Source organism: Mycteria americana, chromosome 6 (genome assembly GCF_035582795.1).
Source record: "Mycteria americana isolate JAX WOST 10 ecotype Jacksonville Zoo and Gardens chromosome 6, USCA_MyAme_1.0, whole genome shotgun sequence".
In the NCBI taxonomy this organism is placed as follows: Eukaryota; Metazoa; Chordata; class Aves; order Ciconiiformes; family Ciconiidae; genus Mycteria; species Mycteria americana.
The window spans coordinates 63,895,552-63,917,992 of NC_134370.1; the positions used below are offsets into that span (position 1 = coordinate 63,895,552).

At 45.1% G+C, this 22,441-nt stretch overlaps 1 protein-coding gene across 7 annotated transcripts; it reads right to left on the minus strand.

The window, feature by feature from the left end:
* Window positions 1-459: 459 nt before the first annotated feature.
* FAM174B (family with sequence similarity 174 member B) lies at window positions 460-20,287 on the minus strand. Of its 7 annotated transcripts, none has more exons than XR_012776272.1 (5): window positions 19,912-20,287; window positions 11,256-11,387; window positions 9,071-9,096; window positions 3,817-4,378; window positions 460-3,713 (listed from the first exon to the last, which is right to left on the minus strand). XR_012776272.1 is itself a non-coding variant. In XM_075506258.1 (4 exons), exons 1-4 carry the CDS (start codon window positions 20,208-20,210, stop codon window positions 4,305-4,307), a joined length of 531 nt encoding a protein of 176 aa, XP_075362373.1. In that variant the 5' UTR covers window positions 20,211-20,287; the 3' UTR covers window positions 460-4,304. The 7 variants fall into 7 exon arrangements, 3 of the variants coding, with proteins under 3 accessions (XP_075362373.1, XP_075362374.1, XP_075362375.1); XR_012776275.1 differs by having other exon boundaries at window positions 460-1,205; window positions 3,399-4,378; XR_012776273.1 differs by having other exon boundaries at window positions 460-2,302; window positions 3,399-4,378.
* Window positions 20,288-22,441: the final 2,154 nt, after the last annotated feature.

The window sequence follows — 22,441 nt, forward strand, 5'->3', positions numbered from 1 at the left end:
ACTTGGTCAAGCAACACTGAAGTGGAAGGAAGTCTGCTTAACGGCTGTGCTGTGGCCTGGCCACCCCAGAGAGGGGATGTGGCTTGGTTCACTCAACTGGGCTTGGAGTCTGGGACACGAGGCCTGCAGTTTGTAGGCTCCAAGGTACCGAACGTGGGTGTAGTTGAAGGTACTGAGATAGCTTCCCTATTGCAGAGTGTTTTGCCTTTTGAATCCAGGCATAAGCCTAGCTTCTTGATGAGGACTTTGTGTGATTAAACATATTCCTCTTCCACGCTGTTAAAACCAGTTTGTCCCCTTGTCACGCTCTGGTTCAAGATCACAGGACAAAGGGATTTGCACTGCAGGGGCTCACAGCCCTCTAACAAGGGATCACGCAAGGCTCTCAGATTCACCAAACTTCAACAAGCAACAGCCCCTTTCCCTTTCTCTCCCTAAACATAACACACAACACAAAGGGGATTTCAAGAACATGTTTAATGATGGCAGTTTCTGCTGAAGTCCATTCAAACTAGTCTTACCAATTTTTTTCTTAAAAAGAAGCTTTGGTCACAATGACAAATTCTCTTAAACATTTTTAAACAAAGTTCAAGCAATTGCACAAAACAAAACGCATGGTCCTGATAACTCCTCACACAAAAACTGCAGCAGCAGAAACTCATCTAACAGAAGAAAAAACCCTTAATGAAAACCACAGCCCACCACCCTGCAGAGATTATACCATGTACAGTGAATTGGAGGGAACAGTTATGAACAAAACATTCAAATGCATTAGTGCTTGTGTGTTCAAGCTTCATTAGTGCTTGCAGACTTCTACAAGTCAGTTCGGGCTTAGGATAAGCATTAGGATAGCACAAGTTAGTGTGCTAAACAAGTGTTTGCAGTCATCTTCTATATCTTCTGGGGGAAAAACAAAAAAAAAAAGCGCCAAATACAAAGCTATCTGTGTACTTCTGACTTAATTCTGCAGGCAAGCATGGCACACCAACTTCTGACTTCTGAAATATAATCTCCAGTGACAGGGCTGTGGTTGGAGTGAAGAAGCTGCAATTCTGTGCAGGGTTTTTCCTCCACAGCACAGCATGCACAAACAGGAAAGCCTCTAATTTGCTTGCTCTGTTTGACTCTGCTACCAGTCAGTGGATTTTGTAAGCAGTGAGCGAGCTACAGGCAGACATCTGTAATAACATTTCTCTTTTCATTTTCTGTAACAAAAAAATATGCCTTTAAAAATGCTCTTGAACAAAGCAAGTTTGACTATGCAACACAAAATAGCAGCAGATACTAAGACACACTACAGTCACAATGAGATTAAATCTGCAGCGTAAGATACACAGAACATTAAGGTAAAACATTCATGTAGTGGTTAATGTCTATTTCTTCTCCAATGAACTCCTAGAACTACCTGAACCAAACAGACCAAATTATTAGAACTATGTTTTAAACTAATTCCTACCATTAAAAAAATATTCATATATATACTATTAGATGAGTCACGTCAAGTGCTCTTAAAATCTTAACTAAATATAGCTATAGAATATTTAACTGGACACATTGAATCTCATACAGCAACTTTTGTAGAGGTAAACATTGCCTCACATTTGCCACAGCAACTGAGTATCAAACAAAGCATTCGGATTATTTTCATGACCATGAGCAACTGTTGAGGTTGGCCTTTTATTTCCACCAAGCAACTGCTGCTTCCCTATAAGTACTTTTTAGCTTATGGCACACGGTTTGGGACCTCCTCAAGGAGCCAGAGCATCCCAGCAGCAGTTGGGCACCTCCATCTTCAACACTGTAAATACCTGGTCCCTGTCCACCACTGAGATTTGGCCACATTACGGAAACTGTGGGATCTTTTAGCCACAAGCAAGGAAAGTGGATGGCCTTTGCCAGCCTAACTCTGCAAGTGACCTGAAGTTGGTGGAAAAACTCCCGATTTCAGCAACTGACTCACTCTCGGAAAGGAGAAGTGTCCTTTATGCATCTTTTCCTCTCATCTCTCTCCTACATAACTTGGTCTCACCTTTTGTGCACAGAGAAGGTTTCATTCCCTCTCCACCACTCTTCCAGCGTGCCTGATGCTCAGCTTAATGAGTTTGGCAGAAGAGTGGACATGAGTATGTTGCCATGGTGTCTGCTCAGACAGGGCAGCCACCTCACTCCATCGCCTCCTTCTGCAAATGCAAGCAGAAGCTTTCAACCTCTCTCCTTCCTCTCAGCATCGCCACTTCTCGGACTTCAAAAGGACTCGGTCTGCCCAAGAAGTTCAGTTCCCGGTCTTCAAAGTACTTTAGTCCTGAAGAGACACAGTATTTCCTTCAGAATCATCCGGCCTAAGTCTGAAACCTGTTTTACCTGGGCAGGGAAAGAGCCCCAGATCTTATCTCAACCCACAGCATCATTCAGCTTACTGATCCCTGCAATTCTTACCAGCCAGAACACAACACGCTTGGCCCAATCCTCACCTCACAGCTGACACGTTAAATATTGCTTAGTAACAGTAATACGGAATGACTTAAATTCATTCCGTGAATGAAAATAACATAGCATTTTTATATTGCCTTGATGACTAATATTAACACAACAGTCTGCTGTGGGATTTTTCCATCCAGGATGAGTGGGCTGTTTGCAAAGCCTTTGCTGAGTCACGGCTAGGGAAAGCAAGCTGTGTTATGGGAGCTGCTTTGATGAAAGCGCAAGGCTGCTGGAAAGAGGAAAAAAAAAAAAATTCCCCTTCACCTCCTTTTACCAACTGCAGGGCCCAAGGGAACCACGCAGAACTGGCGTAGGTCGCGGTATCATGACAAAGCAGTTCAGTGTTCTCAGCAAGCCTCAAATCCCAATCGGCCTTCAAAAAACCAAAACCTCAAAAAACTGGCAGCTTGCTGCAAGGATGGTGCTTTGCCAGATACTTGGCAGTCTCCTTGAGGGGTTGTAACAGCAGGAGGCTAGTAGAGGGTCAAGCAAACAGTGGCACAATCCTAAAACAATTGAAAAACGTATTCCTCAAGAAAAGTAAGGTTCCAGCCAGCTTAAAAACCCAAAATAAAAGGTGTTAAGGGGTGCAGTAAACAGAGAATAAACATGTCAAAGAGAAGTCTGAACTGCATCTGTGGTTACTTTAAAGGAAAACCACAAAGTAAAGAAACTAAACCAGTTCGGTTTGCCCTTTCTAACAATGGCCTGGAAAGCATACATGCTTGCGGTCTCCTAAACCCAATCCATCCAGATGCAGCAATCTAATTCTCATAGTGTCATCCCACAGCTCTGACCTCTGCAGCACAAAGCACAGCAGGGAGTGATGGTTAAAAATGCATCCTTGAGTTAAATGGGATTTGTCAAGCAGGTGGTAGGGGAAAACTTCCAGTTTGATACAGATTAAGATCACTTACATGAAGCTTCCATGAAAAATAAGAGGTGTTCTTTCTGCAATCTAATCATTCCACATGAGGACTTATTTTGCTTAGAAAAAAGGTAATATAGATGAATTGTAGACAAGGTACAGTAAGCACAGGACAGTACAAAACACTGTTTTTACTCCCTGTGGAAGGGCAGAAAATTACAAAAATATATCTTCTTTAATCCAAGATTGTTGTAGTTTAGGGCATGTCTGATTCTTCCTGTTTCCCTGTGGTCTCATTTATTCAAGTTGGTCTGATCAGAGCTCCTTGGGACAATGAGAATGTCATCATGAAAGCTTAGTGCAACTGTTGTTTTAAAAAAAAAAAAAAATCAGTAGCAAGTCAAGAAAATTTTCTACATGAGTCAACCTCTCACCCCCTCCCCCCAAAAATCCTACACTAAACATACCATGTAGCATTTCAGCATGGCTTACATTTTTACCCCCTGAAGTCGTAAGTTGCCTCTGTAAGGCCCAAAAAATACACTTCTTGATTTTTTTTTTTTAAACACATGATCTGTTTAACAATGACCAAAGTTTAACAGTGACTGAAGTATTGAATTAGGGTTTTAGAAAATAAGTCCTTGGGGCAGCTTGGTTCAATCTTCCTTGTCTTCTTCCTTCTGCAAAACTTATTTAGACCACAATGAGCTGCAAGTCGGTACACAGGGCTGCATCTTGTCATGCTTTAGTGACACCACAGCCCTCCTAGAGCCAGAGAGAGCTGAGTTTGCAAAGAGGAACTCTGGTCATTCCAACACAGCAGTTTGGAAACCAGGGAACTGAATGGTGACGTTTTGGTCAGAAGATCCATAGCCTGCTGTACAAACAGCACCTCGAGGAGGTGAGGCTTGGTTTGATTGTAACGCTGCAGAGATGAAAGCCTCCCCTTTCACAGTTATGGCTTCAGCAGGTCCCTCGACAGCAGAATGGCATCTTGCAGGGCGCCAATGCTCCACGGAGCTGCTTTACCTGGAAAGCAGGAAGAATTAGTACAGCTGTAGATTTGCAATTAAATAGCTCACAGGCAGAGATGAGAACCAATGTACAAAGTGGAAAAAAAACCAAAAAGCCACAAAAGAAAAAGCAGCATTATTCACTGTGACTGCCATCAGTTCCCTCCAGCAGTTGATTTCTATGGTGACATTGGACACTGATGTGATGTTAACACCATGCCAGGACAAGCTAGACCAAGCGAAGAAAAAAAGCAGAGTTATAGCAGACAAAACCCAGATGCTGAAAGATCCTGTGACCAGCCACTGTGCAGACCAGAGAAGGGAGCATGCACCAGGGGGCTGCTATTTCACTGCACATGAAACAGCATCTTGGACCTGACAGCTTTTTTCACACCAGTGCAGCCCCTTACTAACCAACACACGCAGACTATCCTTCTTGCTATGGATTCTCCTCCTAACACCCTACTGCTTTAACTGCTTCAGAGTTCAAAAAAAAAGAAAGCCTTAATAGGAACTTGTTACACTCCATGAAGGAGGCAACAGCCCTCCCATAGGACTGCACCGCCAGCGTATAATCGACTGAATGAGCCAGCAGAGTGTGGTGTGCTCTGTAACAACTGTTACAGCCAAGTGAGGAAAGAACCTGGCCTTCAAAAACCAAACAAAAAAAATGCTTTTTGACTATCTCTTTCCTCCCCTGCTGTGGACCCATCAGAAATCCTTAACAGCAGCACCAAGGCAGTTTGTTGTATTTATAGTAAGCAGCTGACTGTGTTAGTGATTTGCACCCCCTTCAGATGAGGATAAATGATACCCCTCCATTTATACACAACTTGTCACTACTGCCTGCTGGAAAAAAAAAAAAAAAAATTAAGCTGCTACAAACTCCAACGCAATTCACCTAGCATCATCCAGAACGGCCTGCGGCTTTTGCTGGCAAAAAATCCATTAGAGCTGCTCCCTTGAGAGTCACACCTTACTGTAACAAGCAGACAATATCATGCTCCATTCAGAGCTGCACACACAGTCAGGATCTGGAAAGGACGTATTCAAAGAGAAGACACTGATAGTGTAACTCTCCTATTCTACAGAGACTCCCAAAAGACTCGAGCACATCAAAGGCTGAGCCCTGCAACTGTGATGAAGATGTTTCCACACAGTTTGATGCTATCAGCGCCTGAAAAAGGGATGAAGCCAGAATCCAGCCTTTACATATGGTGCATCTTTCCTCTAAAACATACTGCAAGCTCTCAAAAGCCCTTTAGTCCCATGGTGGTTGAATAAATGTTACTGTCCTCTTCCCTCTGCCTGCCACTACTCCTTAGACATAAATCTTTCTGCTTTCAAGAACACTTTGGAAGATGCATTCCTAAAATGCTTCTGCGTTTTGCTAGTGCTGCCGCTGTTAGAGGGAAAAATGACAATCCGTGTGGAAAACAAACTGAAGAATTTCGCTTAGCTGACAGGAAGGATGGAGGCTTCAATCCACCGCAAGAAAAACTTTCCTTCAGTACTTATTTAGGAGCCTGACATCGGGGTTGGGACAATTCCAGCTCTGGCATTTAAATTCCAAGTTCTTGCCTGACTCTGGGCTCTCACATGGCACGCATCACCCTGAACTCAAAATGCTCTGCAGAGACGGTTGTGATATTCACCCAGCTGGGCTCAGCAAGCGTAGCAAGAGCAGAACGCATTGCCTCCAACAGCTGCAAGTCAGCAGGGAGAGGGGACACTGCTGATATCCCAGATTACTGAAGTGCTTTCAAAGCCTTTCATGTGCAAGGCGCCACAGAATTTATTCAGTACTTGTTTTCAGTTTTCTATTGAAGCTGACAAGAAATCCCCCAACGAGCTACGCTAGAGTTAATAAGCTTAATAAGCTAACAATTTTATTTACCTTTTCAGAAACTGTTTCTTTTTGCAGCTGTTTTAATCTCTTTTCTCTTCTTACACAAAACAAGCAAAGTGCTCTGTGATGGGGCGTGGATGCTAACACTAGCACTAACATGGATGCTAAAATGTCAGGGACATTTGCCTGTAACCTACTTTACTTCGCTCCTCTCTTCTTGAGTACCACACAGTGCCAACTGCCTGATGAATCAATGGCTTAGCCCCATCAAGAAAATCATCATGAAACCTCTGCAACGTTCCCTTGCCTTCTTGCAAGAAAGTGCTAAAGTAGCAAAGAGGAGAGGGAAATCTTAAAATCAAGATCTATTGGTGGGATGAGAAAGAGCACACTTGGAGGATGCGATTTAGCTTTCCACTAATTCATTTTCCAAGATGTGCGGCAAGCGTAATCCCATCATAAAACATGAAGAAATACCTGACATCTGGAAAATGATGACAAATACAGTTCATATGGTCCAAAAATCAATTGGACAGGGATACTTTTCAGCCTTCAGCAGCACAGATTGAACTGGCGATCAAGAAACAAACACCTTTTCCATGTTCAGTTTGCTTTCTTTGTGTAGCTTTATAATAATTTCAGAACAATTCCTGAACTTTTTATCCAGATGCCTCTTTCAATACCAGAGCAAATACACACAGAAAACAATCCTCCATATTAAAAAATGGCTTCCATGAAGCTTTTCAAAGAGGTGTTAATGTCTAAGTGATTTGGTATCTTTGCTCTGTGACAATCTTTCATTTACACTTTCAGCCTCTTGTGCCCTTGTCACACAGAAATTGTGCTTGCAGGATTAGAGAAGCCATTGACAAAACTGCTTCCCTGCTACTGAAATGAGATCGCAAAGGGGGTATCTAATCCGGCACATACATGCTTCTGCATTTGTCAGAGGCAGGCAGTGGGTGGCTTTTTCATCCGCAGAAAGGACTGTGTTTGGTTAAGATTTTGAAGTGGTCTCATTAGCCTGCTTTACAGGAGGAAGGTGGTTATTTCTCATTGCTCCACAGCCCAAAGGAAGTGGGGGTGGGATCTACCAGGAGCCCAAAACCTTAAAGCCTCCTGAAAAAAAAATAAAATAAAAAATAAAAGTAACAACCTTCATCCAACAGCCCAATTTACACTGTCTGCTGTTCTTTGATGCCTCATGTAAGACTGAAAACAAATACACACAAGGACAAAGCATTAAAGGAAAGAAAATTAAATGCATGAGAACAATTGGAGAGGTATATGTCGCTTCTCCCCTGTTGCTGCTAGACATCAACTGCCTTTTAATTACAGTGCTGTTTGCATTACAAGGGGGAGACAGCACAGAATCTCAATTACTCCCCCAAACACAGATGCAAGTGCCAGGACAAATCTTCCAACAATGGGAAGGGACCTAAAACAAACCAGCGCAGAGCCTACACAGATCATCCTCAGCAAAGACTTATGCTACAAACCCAAAACAAGACTCTATTTATGGCCTGCATATCAGTCAGACTAGGTTAAGATTGGGGTAACGTACTTAGTATTATGCACAGGAGGTACCTAACGTCATGGCACTCCAGGCCAGCTCTTCAGATTTTTTCCCTACTGCCGTGCTGGTGATAACCCTACAGATGTGAAAGCATAGGACTGTCTTACAGTACATGTAAGTAACACTTGAATTGAATAATGCTTATAGTCCGTCATAGCCAACATGTGCCTACTGTACTGCTCTTTGGAAAACCGGTTCCCTTTCCACTCCATTCCCATGTTTTCTCAGAAGCCTGTATTTTAAAAATACTTTTGGTGCCTTTCTAGCGGAAAGCACTGAGCAAACACCATTGCAAATCATGACTTTATGGAGAATAGACTGTTTTCCCCATAGTTTCACAGCCTTTAAATAAAAAATGAACAGGACAAAAGATTCCAGCTAATTTCATGTGATATTCAGGACCAGGGAGACTTTGACAATTCTAGGTTTAAATGGCTATGGAAAGTTGGTTTCTGATGTAGATATGGCAGCACATATGTTACAACACTGAACGACGGCCAGTCCAGCCCATAGGCATATCTTTCCATACCAGCGTGTCGCAAAGAAATAAAGAATTAAGGAAATCAGAATAATGACTCGTCAGCCATGGCACGGCACCAGTGGATCCTGCCGTAGCACAGGGCTGCATGAGATTTAGCCTCTCTGAAAGCAATCCCAGTAATGGTACAGCCACCAAAGCAGCACCTGGTCAAAATCCCCTCGCCAAGACTTGGTAGCACAGACGGGCCAGAAGTCTGTCGTGCCATAAGCCAAGTAAGCACTGCTGCTTGGAGGCTGCTTGAATAAACCCCAACAGCCACCACAACTGATACTGACTGCTGGCAAGGATGCACCTTCATTTGAATTAAAAAATAAATAGATAAAAGAGTGCAAAATATTCTAGTCCATGGGTACTTGTCAGGAGACACCTGTCACTCCTCTGTCCCCATCACAACTGCTTCCAGGTTGCTGCAACTCATGATGTGTTGCTTTAGTTGGCTAACAAGCTGAAACAGCAGTATCACCCCATTCCTTATGCATCAGCCCTAGCAACACCTCTGCAAGTTCACCTGATGCATCTGCACAGGTTTTATTTTTTGGGGTTTTTTTTGGTTTTTTTTTTTTTTTTGAGATAATGGAGATGGGAATTAGTTTTCCTGACTTGGCAATTAACGAAGGCTCTTTTAAAACTGTAGGCACTTCCTGCATATCCAAATCAAACCTGTTGCCCCAGTTGTGTAGCTACCTGTATGTATTTATAACTCCCATTAACCACAGAGAGGCATAAAGTTACCTCTCCTTACCCTGTCTTCCTGGAATCTGCACCAAGCTGCAAAAAACAAAGGAAGCCTTAGATGGAACAAGGCCACTATTTCCTGATTATTTTTTTTTTGGGCGGGGGGGGTGGGGGGGTGGCACTGGGGAAGGAACCCCAACAGAAGACCTGGTAGAAGTTAGTTCACTGGCTTACTGTGGGCATATCCGAGATGCCCTTTCTGCAGCTCTAGCCCTCTCTTCTCTATGAAGAACCTCCTGACTGGTTTAATGAGGATGCCAATGGTCAAACTCAGCAATTCAAATGTGCAAAGAAATGTCTTTACTGGTGACAGGAGATAGGAACTGTTTGGGGATGTAGTCTTTGAGCCACACAAAGAAAACAGACAGCTTGATACTTTTTACAGCAAATGTATGTATCCTCACAGCAGCTTTCCCAAAACCAGTTCTGCTAAGGGGTTGTCTGTAAGATGATCTCTCCCTCTAAACTGAGGTAGCTCTGTTTAAGCTAAAAAAATGTATGTCTGAAACTGCAAGGACTTCAGAAAATGTGGAATTTAATAGCTGTTGCACTGTAGCAGAAAGGAAGAATTCCCACAGCTGAAGAGAGGACTGGTCAGCTAAGAACCAAAAGCCCCTACGGTCTCCGAACAGAGCATCACACAAGGTGAAGATCCATTTGTACTGCTAAGGAACTCACGAAGACCGAGTAACTTTTGTGAAAGCATCAGCACAGCATGTACTCCAGGGAAGCATCGTCAGATAACAAGACCACAGCTCTCATGAGTCAGATGGTTTCCAGCAAGCTCTCTTCTTTGTTCATCTAGTATTTTACTATTAGACATCTTATCCTGAAGCACTGCCATGATTGAGAATCTTCTGTTCTCAGTCTTTGGAAAACCCCTCTGATCTCACTACCAAAAGTTCACAGAGAAAGTACTCAGTTAAGAGGAAAAGGGGCAGGAGACATGGGCTGTTAAAGTAGGCCATGGCAAGAGAGATTTCTGCATTCTGGGTTTAACAAAGCTTGGTCCCAAAGTAAAAACTGAACAAGCTGAAATGATTAGTGCAAACACAGGGCAGCTACAGAGAATGGCAACAGTCAGGCAAGGACTGACAGGAGTCTTTTAATTCAAGAACTAATTATTTATGCATAAAGGCACAACTCATACCCATCATTGTTTCATGGCTTCCAACTATTGCCTGACTTTTATAGAGAAATAACACAGTTATTTTGAAAACAACCAGCAGAGCGTGCGATGGTATGTGTTTTAGATGCTGGCACACATGTGTTTGGAAAGGAGGAACAACACATTTGCTCTAAAGTTAGGAGATGGGCAACATGAGTAAAGTCTGTAAAATCTCCAGTTAGGAGTTGTCAAGATCTGTGTTTTTATAATTAGGAGAGCTTATTTCAGCCAAAGTGAGGCAGATTTTAGAGTAGGCCTTATTTGGATGAGAATGCAACTCAAATGCTGTGGATGGCTTCATGCAAATAAAAATAAGAGATGCAGATACCCTGATGCCATAAATCAATGTGCAGCATCTCTATGTGCTAAGTGGTTGCTATAAATCTCAGGCCCAGAATAGGCACCAAAAGTTTTGCGTTGTCACACCGCTTCTATCTCAAAAAGACAAACACATTTAAGGAAAGTTTGTTGCTAAGGGATAACTGCTAACAACATCAGCAAGGGACTACAGTCCTCTCTTTGTCACAGAAAAACATGAGAGCACCCTGGTACAAACCCAGAGGTTGGTGGAGATTCGCCATCATTTCCCTCTCAGGCTCATGGCAATGGCAGCGCCTGGAAAAGCAGCCCTTGATCCACAGCCCCCCATCCAGTGCGTGCGTAGACACTGACAGTGCACAGGCACAACTGCCAACAGCTGCCCGAGAGGGGAAGTTCAGTCTGTTAAACCTCATTAGCTATTTGGGGCACGTGTATCCTGTTGTGCTGCTCTGCAGAGCAAAGCGGAGGGCAGACAGCCTAGGGGTAGCGACGTGGTTATTACAAGAGCAGAAGAGTACAGAGCAATGTGTGCTGAGAAACCAGGCAGAAGGACTGTAAAGGAGAGCGATAACGCTTGGGCAAAGTGAAAGAGAGACTGTGACTGCCTCATCTCTGCCAAGCTGGCCCAGCAGAGGAAAAAGGAGCTGTCTTCACTAATAAGAGCTCAGTGAGCAAGCCTAACTGGATGGGCTCACAGCAGTACCTGTATTTCACATCAAACACTGTTGAGTCTTCGTCCTCATCGTCTTCTTCATTCAGAGGGGCCATTTCTACCCGCTCGGCTGGAGTGGTGATTATGTCATACTTCCTGGTCTTCTTAATCCTCTTGCCAGACCTGAAACACAGAGGTGGGGAAGGAAGCATTGTCTTTATACAGTATTCCTTGGAGAGGCTGAAGCTGTTCCCACCAACACTGAATCACTATCCTCTCTGATTCGGGCCTCCCCAGACACGAAGGCTGTGGAGCCAGCCTGTGTCCCCTCCCGCTGCCTTTCCAAGGCCACCATTTGTGCCCATCAGTGTACAGCACAGTTTGTCATCAACTGCAATCCAGATCAACGTCACTCTTTCAGCCGCTGACAAACCAGAGATCCTCTGGCATTCAGGGCAGGCGTATGAGCGCAGCAGCCCACTGCGTCCTCCTGCTGCCACACTCAATAAGGGAGATGCGGGCTTAATCAGCTGAAGCAGCCAATGGTTTAGTGAACACGTTTAGATGAGAAAGTCCAGGTTAAGCCCTGCTGAGACAAGGGAATGTTCTAGGCAAGATTATAAGGAGCAAAGGGGTGGTGACGTTTGGGTACAAAGAGCCTGCTCTCTTTTCTTGCCATCAGGCCAAGCTCAGGACTCTCAGAGCAAAAACCTTGAGCCTTGTCTGAGAAGTTTCATGCTCTACTCTGTTTAAGTGCTATGAAAAATAATCAACTATCACTTGAAGCTAACTGTACCTACCACCTCTCCTCCTACAGACGCCAGCCTTACTTTTCTTTCAAGATCGAAGTGCTCAAGCGCCTGCATGTCGCACGGTTTTGAGAGATCTATTTTCCAACACTTACTTTCAATTAACAAACACTTGGTGCCTGGCTTTTCAACTAATTCTCTGCCTCTAGCTTGAATTCTGTGGGTTCTTTTTACTTCACCTACTCTTTTCATGCATATTAGGAGGGTCACACTGCTCATGCATGAATCCAGTTTTGTGATTATATATTAAAGAAGGTGCTGGTGTGTATGGCTAGCCTTTGGGGAGAAAAGTGGATGGTTTTGGTTAACAAACTGCAGAATTTTCCCCTTCACCTTTTGTAAAACAAAACTGGCAACTGCCAAGCATGAGAAGGGAGCTGGTGCAGGCACAAACAAGCAGCCTCTAATTTTTTGTAATCACAACTACCGCTCCGAGCAGACAGCACATCATCAGTACACTTTCACCGCCAAGAAGTCTTGCCCTGGCATGTCATGCAAGGTGTGCCGGATTCAACATTGTCATTTTTGCATCAAGAACAGATGCCTTTAAGAGTTACACAGCACCAAGAACTGAGGTGTGAGCATTACAGACAAACTGGGACTCAAGCCCTGCATCTCCATCGCAACAGTCCCATCCAGGCTTAAAGTAAAGAAAATTTAAACTGGTGAACAGCTCCAACGTGGAAGTCTCGGTGCCTCTGCCTAGCATTGCTTTTGGTCAGTAGTCCAAGGCTGAGCAAACAGGTTCCAGCCTTGGGATGGAGCAGTTTGCATTTCCTCCCTGCTCTGAAGGCTAAGGTTGCATCAGAAGCGAGAAGAAAGTTGTCTTGTGTCATCTAATCTTTATGGCAATCTGTGCCGCTGTGTCACGTAGAGCACAGGGTGGTTTGTTCTATTACTGCTGTTGTTGAAACAAGCAATTTTATATCCAATACAGTAGGACTCTTAACCCAAACACTTGAAAATCCTTTTGAAAACACTTCTCTCTATTATTCTGCCTCTCAGCCAAGACCTAGCAGCAAAGTGATGCAGGGACGTCTCATCTTACAAGTAATGCATTGGTTTTACAAGAAACATTTACTCACACTGTAAAGCCTAAACATAAACCAAAACTAACCTGTGTCTACCCGTCAGAACAAACCAAGCACAGCCTTACCACTTTGCCTTACACGTACAGTCCACAGGGGGTTTCCATAGGTTCACCCATTTAAGACCCTACCTGCGTATCAGGCCCACTTCATTGAGAGACATCCTCCCTCATTCCCTCCATCAGAAAATATAACTTATTCTATGGAGTTCATCTTACAACAGTTAATATCGGAGTGTTTGAAGCAATTACTGCAGAATAAGTATTTTTAGAAATGGAAAACTAGAACCCTTTAGCCTCCAGCCATTAATTAGTCTATTTGGGCTACACTTTAAAGAGGACCTGGAGCAGAACTCGCTGCACAGTGATCTATTAATCCTCCACAACCCTCACTTAACCACAGCGCTCATTTAGAAAATGGAGGAAACTTGTTTTGCTGCTGGATTTTGGCTAAGCTGCTACAACCAGTTGTTTGCCATTGGCAGGTCAAAAGGGTCTTTCCTTGCCTCTTCCTCCTCAATTAATTCTACACCAGATTTAGCTAATTTGTCATTAATCTGTACTTTCCAGCGGTCCGTTTTCTCACACTTGCTCATTTGAACAACTCCCCTAGGCTTCATAAACACTAGAAGAATTACCCAAGCTAACTTTAAAGGAAAGCCTTGGGAGTGTCCCTACATGCACGCAAAATAAGCCTGCCCATCAGGAAACCGTTGCACATTAAAACTCCCAAACCTCAGTAGGATCCATGTAATCATCAGTGGTGACAACGCAAAAGGAAAAGCACTTTATCCAGCAGGTGGGACCAGGCAGCATCTTTTGTTTGCAAACAGACAGCAGAGTCAGCGGAGTAGCACAGGGCAGGAACTACAGAACACAAATGTTTCATGAACTTTGGAGACCTCCTGGATAGGATCAGGACACGTTAGCCCTCATGGATAAAGAGAGGATCTCCCAGACATATTCGTTTTGTGTGGGTGTTTTTAAAGCAAACAAGAAACCTGCTGGAAGCTGTGGTCAGAGTATGCCCCTTGCATAATGACAAGCTGAAACACTCCTTGAGTGGTTTAGCCAGGGTAGAAGCGGTACTGGGTATTTCAGCGCAGAAAACTGTTTTCCACTTAAAAAAAAAAAAAAAAAAATCACATTGCTTCTGCTGTCTGACTTTAGTCACTCCCCGTAATTAGAAGGGGATGCTACAGGTCTTGCACTGAATCATCATGAGGAGGGGAAAAAAAAAAGTTAACTGCAGCCAGCGATATTAACCTTTCACCTTAGACCCCGCGCTGCTCCCACCAAAACCAACTTGCTGGTGTTTACAGAAGGCAGTCGTAGGGAGCACAGCTCTTAATTGAGAGAAGATGAATACTAACTTATTGGATGTGTGAGCCTGTTTCCAGTTCCTCCTGAGCCGTTCAGCCATAGTGGTGTTCCCACACAGGCTGGAATGCCTGCGGCACCGTGCACCACACCAGGGTCAGGTCCATCAGAAATCAGATTTACTGCCTCCACCGCGCTGCGCCGGGAGGGACAACATACAGAGATGGGCTGGAGCAGAACGCTGACTTCGTGTCTCTGTATTTTGACCAGGAGCTATTTTGATCAAGCACCAGTCATATGCAGCACTTCATCCTCCTTTCCGAGGCATCATGTGGTGGAGTAAATGCTCAAGCCAACTCACTAGTTCATTATATTATTTATGCCTCTAATCTATTTTAGTTAACAACCCTGATATTCAAAGATAATGCTTTTCTTGACCCAGAGAGAGGTCTCTGCATTTCTAATCCAGCATTAACACTTCCTGCCAAGACGTGCAGAGGGAGGGGTCCAGCCCCTGCAAAAAAAGAAAAACAAAAAAACCCCCTATCCCTTCTTAGCAGAGTGCTTATTGGAAGTCTAATTAAGCCAGCTACAACCTTCCTCCTAGAACTGCAGCAATGTTATATCGGGAACGGAATTGGGACTAGTTTATTTGCGGTTAATGGGCTCCCTTAACAGTTAAAAAAAAATTACAGAAATATAAACCTGGGGAAGCTCCAGGCTTATTACCAGCTGATGAATTAGATCAGTGATATTTCATTACTGTTGGTCTGTCTGGGTATCTCTGCTCTCTGGATGGTGCTGTATACAATGAAGTTAAACCACAAAGCTAAGTCCTCACATGTTTTCTGGATACACATTTTGCTGTAGCAAACTGAAGGTGCTGTGTCTAACAATCAAGTCCTTAAGATGGAATACGCACACCCACAAAGGGTAGAAGCGTCCCCTTGTTTAACCGTGCTGCTAATAGGAGGGATGGATCAGAGACTGCTACTGGGAATAACTTCAGGAAGACCTAAATGGGATACTGTTGTGGTTCAGTGAAGCAGTGATGTCTGTAAGTAGTTAAAATACAGCCATTCACATCTGGTGCTCAGTACCAGTGCCAGCACACACTTCCAAACATCATAGCACAGTCAGGCCAATATCATCCGAGATGCGCTCGAGAAGTATCCTTGTTTTATAGGGCAGAGCTACAGAAACTTTTATGATCTACCCAAACTCTTCAAGGCAGTGAATCCTACAAGGAACAGCATTCATCCTTTGCTGTGACTGTTCACATCCAAGCTGTAAAGAGCCCAAGACAGTATTAGAGATCGATCCCCCCTCCCTTTCTTCTGCCAGTTTGCTGCCACGCTCACATCAAGACAATCCAGTCTTCCCAAAGACAGGACCTCTGACCGCCAGGACAAGTGTCCCATTTGTCATTCTCTGTGGCCCTAACTAAACTACATGCAGCTTAAATGAACCTTTCAATGTGGGTCACAAATAAAAGTTTTGGGGTTGGTTGTTTTGTTGGTTTTTTTTTTCTTCTCCATTTAAGGTCATTTTAATGGTGAGTTTTTCTTTTCCTGTTTCTGGCAGAGGTCTTGTCTTTGCTGGAGTATTCTAACTGGTTATAATACAATTAATTTTAAATCAGTCAAACTGTCTGAGGTTAAGCCTTGGATGGCCCGGAGCAATTGCCCAGCTCGTAGAACAAAGGGTCTTGTATCCTATGATCATATGCTTGAACCTCTCTCGTCAATCTCAGTAATTTATACCAGTTTTGCAATTACTGGAAAACTAAGCTTAAAGTGGTATTCAAAGAAGAAATCAAAATTCAACAAAAAGCAATGTAACAAAGCAATGAGTTACAAAATAAGCAGGTAACTTCTCTCTAAAAATCTAGATAAATAGCATTCATTTCTAGCCCGGGTTCTGTTCATTCAAGGACAGGTCAAGACATGTAGCAAACACTTAGAGCACACAGTCTTCTGCAATTAAAGTTTTGGGTTGCTTTCAGCTGGCCCATCTGAGCAGAAGTAACTTATCCAGTTTCCCCAGAAGGCATACGGTCTACCAGCAGATAGCCACATCTGAAAAATTATGTTTCCTGGGAGCTGATCCCAAGAATTGCATTGCAATGAAATGAACTGAGCTGCACCAGGAGAGAGAAATAGGGCACAATATGGGGGTAGAAAGGCAATATCAAAAACACAGATCAAAGAGTGAATTTAGCCGCATGAACTTTCATAAGCTATTCCAGGACACTGTGTTTCTTGGTAATGCAACTTACCCAACTATTTTATTGAAAATAACATGAAATTTGGTCTGCTGTGGAAATGGTTTTGGTTTGGGAGCATGCAGTGCCCAGGAGTACAGGAAAGAAAGAAAGCCCAGAACTGAGCTTGCCAAAACTGAGCTTGCCAAAAACCAAAAAATACTATAGCAAATTAGGCCTTAACACATGTAGACAAGTAGCAAAGTCTTGGCTGGCCTTCATAGTCCCTAGCAGCCACAGAGAGAAAGGAAATTCAGACCACTTTGGGTGATACCGCATTCTGAATCACAGGACCATCAGATGGATTCAGAGCATAACATTCCCAAAAGGAATGAACAGGAATCTGAGCATTGTCTTAAAAGCAGAGCTGGAAAGCTGGAGAAATACATCTATCCCTGCTCGAACAAAAAAAGGAAAATAATATACACATAAAAACCTATAAAAATGAGATGTATACAAAAATAAAATGTATGAAAAAAAATCCAGTGCCTGTGACAAAAATATCTGGCCACTCACTAGTTCATTTCATCTCTACAACCCATATCTAAAAGGATAATTTATTTCCAGCAACCCAGAGCAATTTCACAGTGAAGGTTTAATCACAGATTGGATTTCTGCAAAATCTCTTTAATAGGAATCCATGACACTTCAGGAAAAAAATCGCAATGTTTTTGACTAAGTATGAACAAAGCTCTTACTCTGATGGAGAAAAGCTTTACGTTTATTGAGGGTAAATCCCTTATCTCTTCTGCAACAGAATCTCCTCCGATCTATGTTGTCAGCTACAAGTGTGACACTGTACAAACATACCTGTTGGTATTTTTGTCTCATTTGCAGCTGGGATAACTGTTTACAAACAACTGCTCTGTCAGATAACAAAACGTACTCAGAAGCTGAAAGCTTCATTTTCCATTTTCCTTGCAGGTTCTATTAAAGATACAGGAGAGACCTCAGAGGGTGCTTTTTTTTTTTTTTTAACATATCTTTAATGCTGTATTAACTCTGATCAGTTGCATAACGATGACTTTGGCATGGGAGAATTAATCCATCATTCCCAAGGTGACTTGAACCTGGACCTGTTTTTGCTGATTATGGTATAGGGAAAGGTCTTTAAAGGCTATCGGCTTGCTTTCTTTGGCTAGAAGCGTTCAGCCTTACGCCAGGTCTCCTTGACACAAGGTCTCCCTGTATACCCAGAAGAAACTGAGGCAGAGGAAATAAACTCTCCAGGATCAGAGAGAACTAGGAGTAGAAACTTAAGCTTTTCATTCTGCACTTAGTTATAGACTTCCTAATTCTAGCTCATATACCTACTACCAGTTCTGCTGTGTTTGTCCATGACAACTTTATACAGCTGCAAAGTGGTTATATTGATTTAAAAAAAAAAGCTCTTCAATATTTTACTGGGTTCTCCCGAACCACCTCACTTTAATGAGCAAATTTATTTGCATTGTCTTTTGCCAGCTGCTGCAACACGTAAGAAGAATTTAGTTATATGTCAATTTATTTAGCAAATATCAGTTCTTATCATTTCGATCTTTAAGACCACACTTTATAATACTACCGTTGTGAACATTGTCCTGTCTACACAGAATTAATTCAGAAGCAGGAGAAGCAGAGCATTTAGCTGCAGCCATCATGTAAATACAAAGGAGCTGCGTGAAGACAGAACAAGGAAGAATTCACCAGCTCCACTTGTGCTGTCACCGGAGACGTGGCACACACCTCCTCCCTGCCACCGAGAGCCTGCTACTCCACTCTCTGGGCTCTTTCCTGCTTCCCCTACCTGGAAGTCAGATGACTGTTAACTACTAAAAGTTTGCAATCGTCCCCAGAAAAGCTGGGTACAAACAAGCAACAACTTTTTGTTTGTAGACTGCACGAGACAGGGACAGCCTCTAGTGCACTGTGGGCACTCTTGCCACTACCCCGAGATAAATAATAATTAACACTAACAGTGCCAAATGGAGCTTTAATATTTGCTTTTCTTCTGCTCCAGCAACAAGCCAAGAGGAAGACTGGCTTTCTGAAGGGATTGAGTTTAATTTGCTCATGTCCCTCGCAGTGGGAGGTGGTATGTGAGTTTCAAGGGCTGCCCAGATAACTCAAGCACATGCCAGCACCAACTGACTTCAGCAGCACGAAAGACAGTGAATGAACTGGCCCGCACTGGTTACGCCACGCTAAATGGACTAGACACAAGCACCAAGCAGATGCAAATCTCTGCCCAGCTTCCTGCTGCTCACCAGCACTTCTCCTGGCTCTGAGAGCGACCAGGAGCGTCTTCCCTTCTGTGCTGGGAGCAGGAGCTTGCATCCATCAGCAATCTACCCGACTGAAACATCGGGGAGTTTGGTTACACATCACAGTTCCAGTCAAATCAGGGCTGTGGTCTAAACCAACATCTACTTTTGGCTATGCTGGACCTCCTCAAGCCTATCTGCTCAAGCTTCATTAAAAGGAAAAAGAAAGATGTCTTTTTTACCCAGCATGAGTTACTACAGCAGTGGCATCTGCATTATCCCATGGGTGAACAGGACACACATGGCTGAGGCAGGACAGGACCTCTTGAGATCAAGCAGGGCTACCCAGAGCCATCTTGGGCTTTGAATTATCTCCATGGATGGAGACCACATAACCTTCCTGGGCCACCTACCCCAGCAACCCACCACCCTCACAGCAAAACAATCCACGTATTTTTGTACGTTCAGATGGAGCTTCCCGTGTTTTGGTTTGTGCCCGCTCCAGTCCCGGCCCATTGCCGTGGCCCCACACGCAGCGCTGGGACCTGCGTACCCCACACCTGAAAACAGCCACTTGAAACCCAGCTCCTGCCCTGTTTTTTTCTGCAGGAGCAGAGGAAGTTGCAGGTTTGCGAGGCCAGTGCCGCCCCTGCGACTCCCCAGGAGTTACATGAGGCATTTACCCACGCCGTGCTTGAAGTCAGGCTTTAAAAATATTATTCACAGGCGAGGAGCTCAGCACCGCCCGGGCTTCCCGCCTCTCCGGGGAGGCGCCGGGAGGCCGCCCCGCTGGCGGGGCTTAACGCCTGCCGCCTGCCTCGGCCGGCCCGCAGGCCTCGGCCGGAGCCCACCCGACCCCCGGCCGCCCCCCGTCCTCCTCGGCCGGTGGCAAGGGGAGCCCCGAGGCCCCGGGCGGAGGCCTTGGCCCGTCAGCCAGCACCTGCCGGGGGAGGGCGCGGCGCGGCGCGGCCCGGCCGGGCCCTACCTGAAGACGCGGAGCAGGAGGCAGGCGATGAGGGCGGCCGTGAGGGCGCAGGCCCCGATGACTGCAGCCTTCAGCGCGGACAGGTCGCGGAGCAGCGCGGGCACGGGCCTGAGCTGGGCCCCGCTGTGGTTGCCGGGCGCGCCGGCCGGCTCGGCGGGCAGGCGGCTGCCGTTCGCCACCGCCGGCGCCGGGCCCGCCGCCGGCTCCTGACTGCCGCGGGCGCCGGGCGCGGCCGGCAGCAGCAGCGGCGGCAGCAGCAGGGAGGCCGAGAGCAGCAGCAGCGGGGCGGCGGAGCGCATCCTGCCCGGCTCCGGCCGCCGCCGTGCCGAGCCCCGGAAGGCAGCGCCGGCCGGCCCGGCCCGGCCCGCCTCCCCGAGAGGCGCCGCCTCCCGCGGCCGGGCCCCGCTGCCAGGGGCCGGCGCTCGCCGGGGGCGGGGGGGGGGGAGGCCGGTACCGCGACCTTCAGCGCCTCCGCCCCGGCGTTCCTCCCGCCGCCCGCCCGGCCCGGCGGGTTCCTCAGAGCTCTGCCGCTCCCGGTGCTAGCGCTATTTCTTCGCCGATAACGACGGCTTTTAATTACAACACGCAACATCTGCCCTGGTGTAGAATGAAGCCATCACGGGGCTCAGACTGCGCTCAAACATGGCACAGAGCTCTGTGCTGCTGGTTCAGCGTGGTGTAGCTGCCAAACTCAAGGATTTCTAGGTCAGATTTACTTTTTTTGGCCTTTCCAGTGGTCACCTGGGCCTTGCTTCCAGGTTGATTTTTACCGATATTTCACATCTTTAAAATCTTGAAAATCTTAAGATTCATGGAAATCAGGACCACAGTTCCGCAAACCATCCCGGATGTGCTGAGCCTGTGAACAGTGCCATCAACTAAGCCAGACAGGGAGAACAAGTAGGGCAGAGTAGGGGAACCCACACTAGGATACTGCTGAGATACAACTTAGTTTTGCTCTCCATGTTTTGTATTAGCATGAGCTTCACCACTGCAGAATAATTGTGTCTGGGGAGAGGGACGTGTTGCCACCAAAATGAAGTGAATCGGAGAAAGGAGAGAAAGAAGAGCGAGCCGATTTCCTTCCTACTAAACTCTATACGTCAGGGTTGGCATGGCAGGGTATAATCTGTACAAATGTGTGACTCAACTGTGAAAAAGATGACAGAGATGTATTCCTGCTGGCAATGTCCCATTGGAAAGGTGGCAGTGAAATAATGCGTGGTTCATCGACTTTCCCAGCCAATTGGGATGCTGTATCAAATGCCACCCACTCGGTAATAAAAGCGTTCTGTGTTTTTTGCAGGAAGTTCTTTGGGATGAGGAAATTTTGACGTGGACGATGTGCAGAAGGCCCCCTAGACTGTCTGAATTGGTCATTGTTCCGGCTTTATTTCATTGCTTACTTTTGTGTAGCTTCCCAGTTTCCAACATGGGGCCCCAGTTTATTTCTGTTCAGGAAAAAAAAAAAATCCAGCTGGGCAGGAGGTCAAATTGGTGATGCGGACTCTTTCCCAAACGTTGGTGTGAGTGCTACTCACATGATTTATTATTTGTAAACACTGACCCTGATGTTGGCCCTGCCTGTTCTGAGATGTTTGCCAGCTGCGCTCGGCCTCTATCAGATTTCACTTGGTCATACCCTGCCGTTCCTCTTGCAGTGCAGTGCTTTTCCATAGGAGGAAGGAAGAGGTGTAAGGGGCTTCCAAAGCAAGAATCACCTCCAGCTGGTCACAGAGCTTAAGTCCAAATCCATCAGCCGTTCACCATTACGTGTATATTGAAATCAGAGCTCCACAGTGCCGTATACTGGACACATACCTAAAGACGCTCTTCATCCTCAAAAACTAATACTCACAATCACTGTATGGGAATCCTGGGTGTGAATCCACTTGGGATTCTACCTTAAGTGCTCAGCCGTTAGATAGGAGTGATGGGTAAACGCTAGATGATGTCCCACACTGATCCTTACATCCATTCCTTTGGTGTTCCTTGGGCAAGGAGAGATGAACGGCAAAGACCTCTACTAAGCTTGCTCAGAGCTGAGTACTGCCGACTTTGCTGTGGGGTGACGCAGGCTGGGTAGGCAGCACAAAATCCTTCTTGAGCATGAAAAAAGGACATTGCTGGACCTACAATTTTACTGCGATCGTCTTTGATCTTATCTCGGCATTACTGCTGTGGTGCTGAACCAGCAAAGGGGCACTGTAGGCTTTGTAAGCCAAGTCATTTTGTTTCACATCCATTTTTTAATAGAGCCAGACTTATTCCTGAAATAAATATTCTGCAAATTTGCAACGGGATTTGCTGTATTGTATGAGCATATCAATGTAATTTCCTCTGAAATGCACAGCCTGAAACATCTGTTACTTGACTAGCATAAACTGGGCAGTGGCGGATGGTGGATCTGGCACTTTTGTTTGACTTATTGCTACTTTGGCTTTTTTTGATGTTCCTGTGGCAGATATTTCAATCTACTAAGATTTAGGCTGAAAGCCAGCACAGGGAATTAATATTTATTGTCACTACA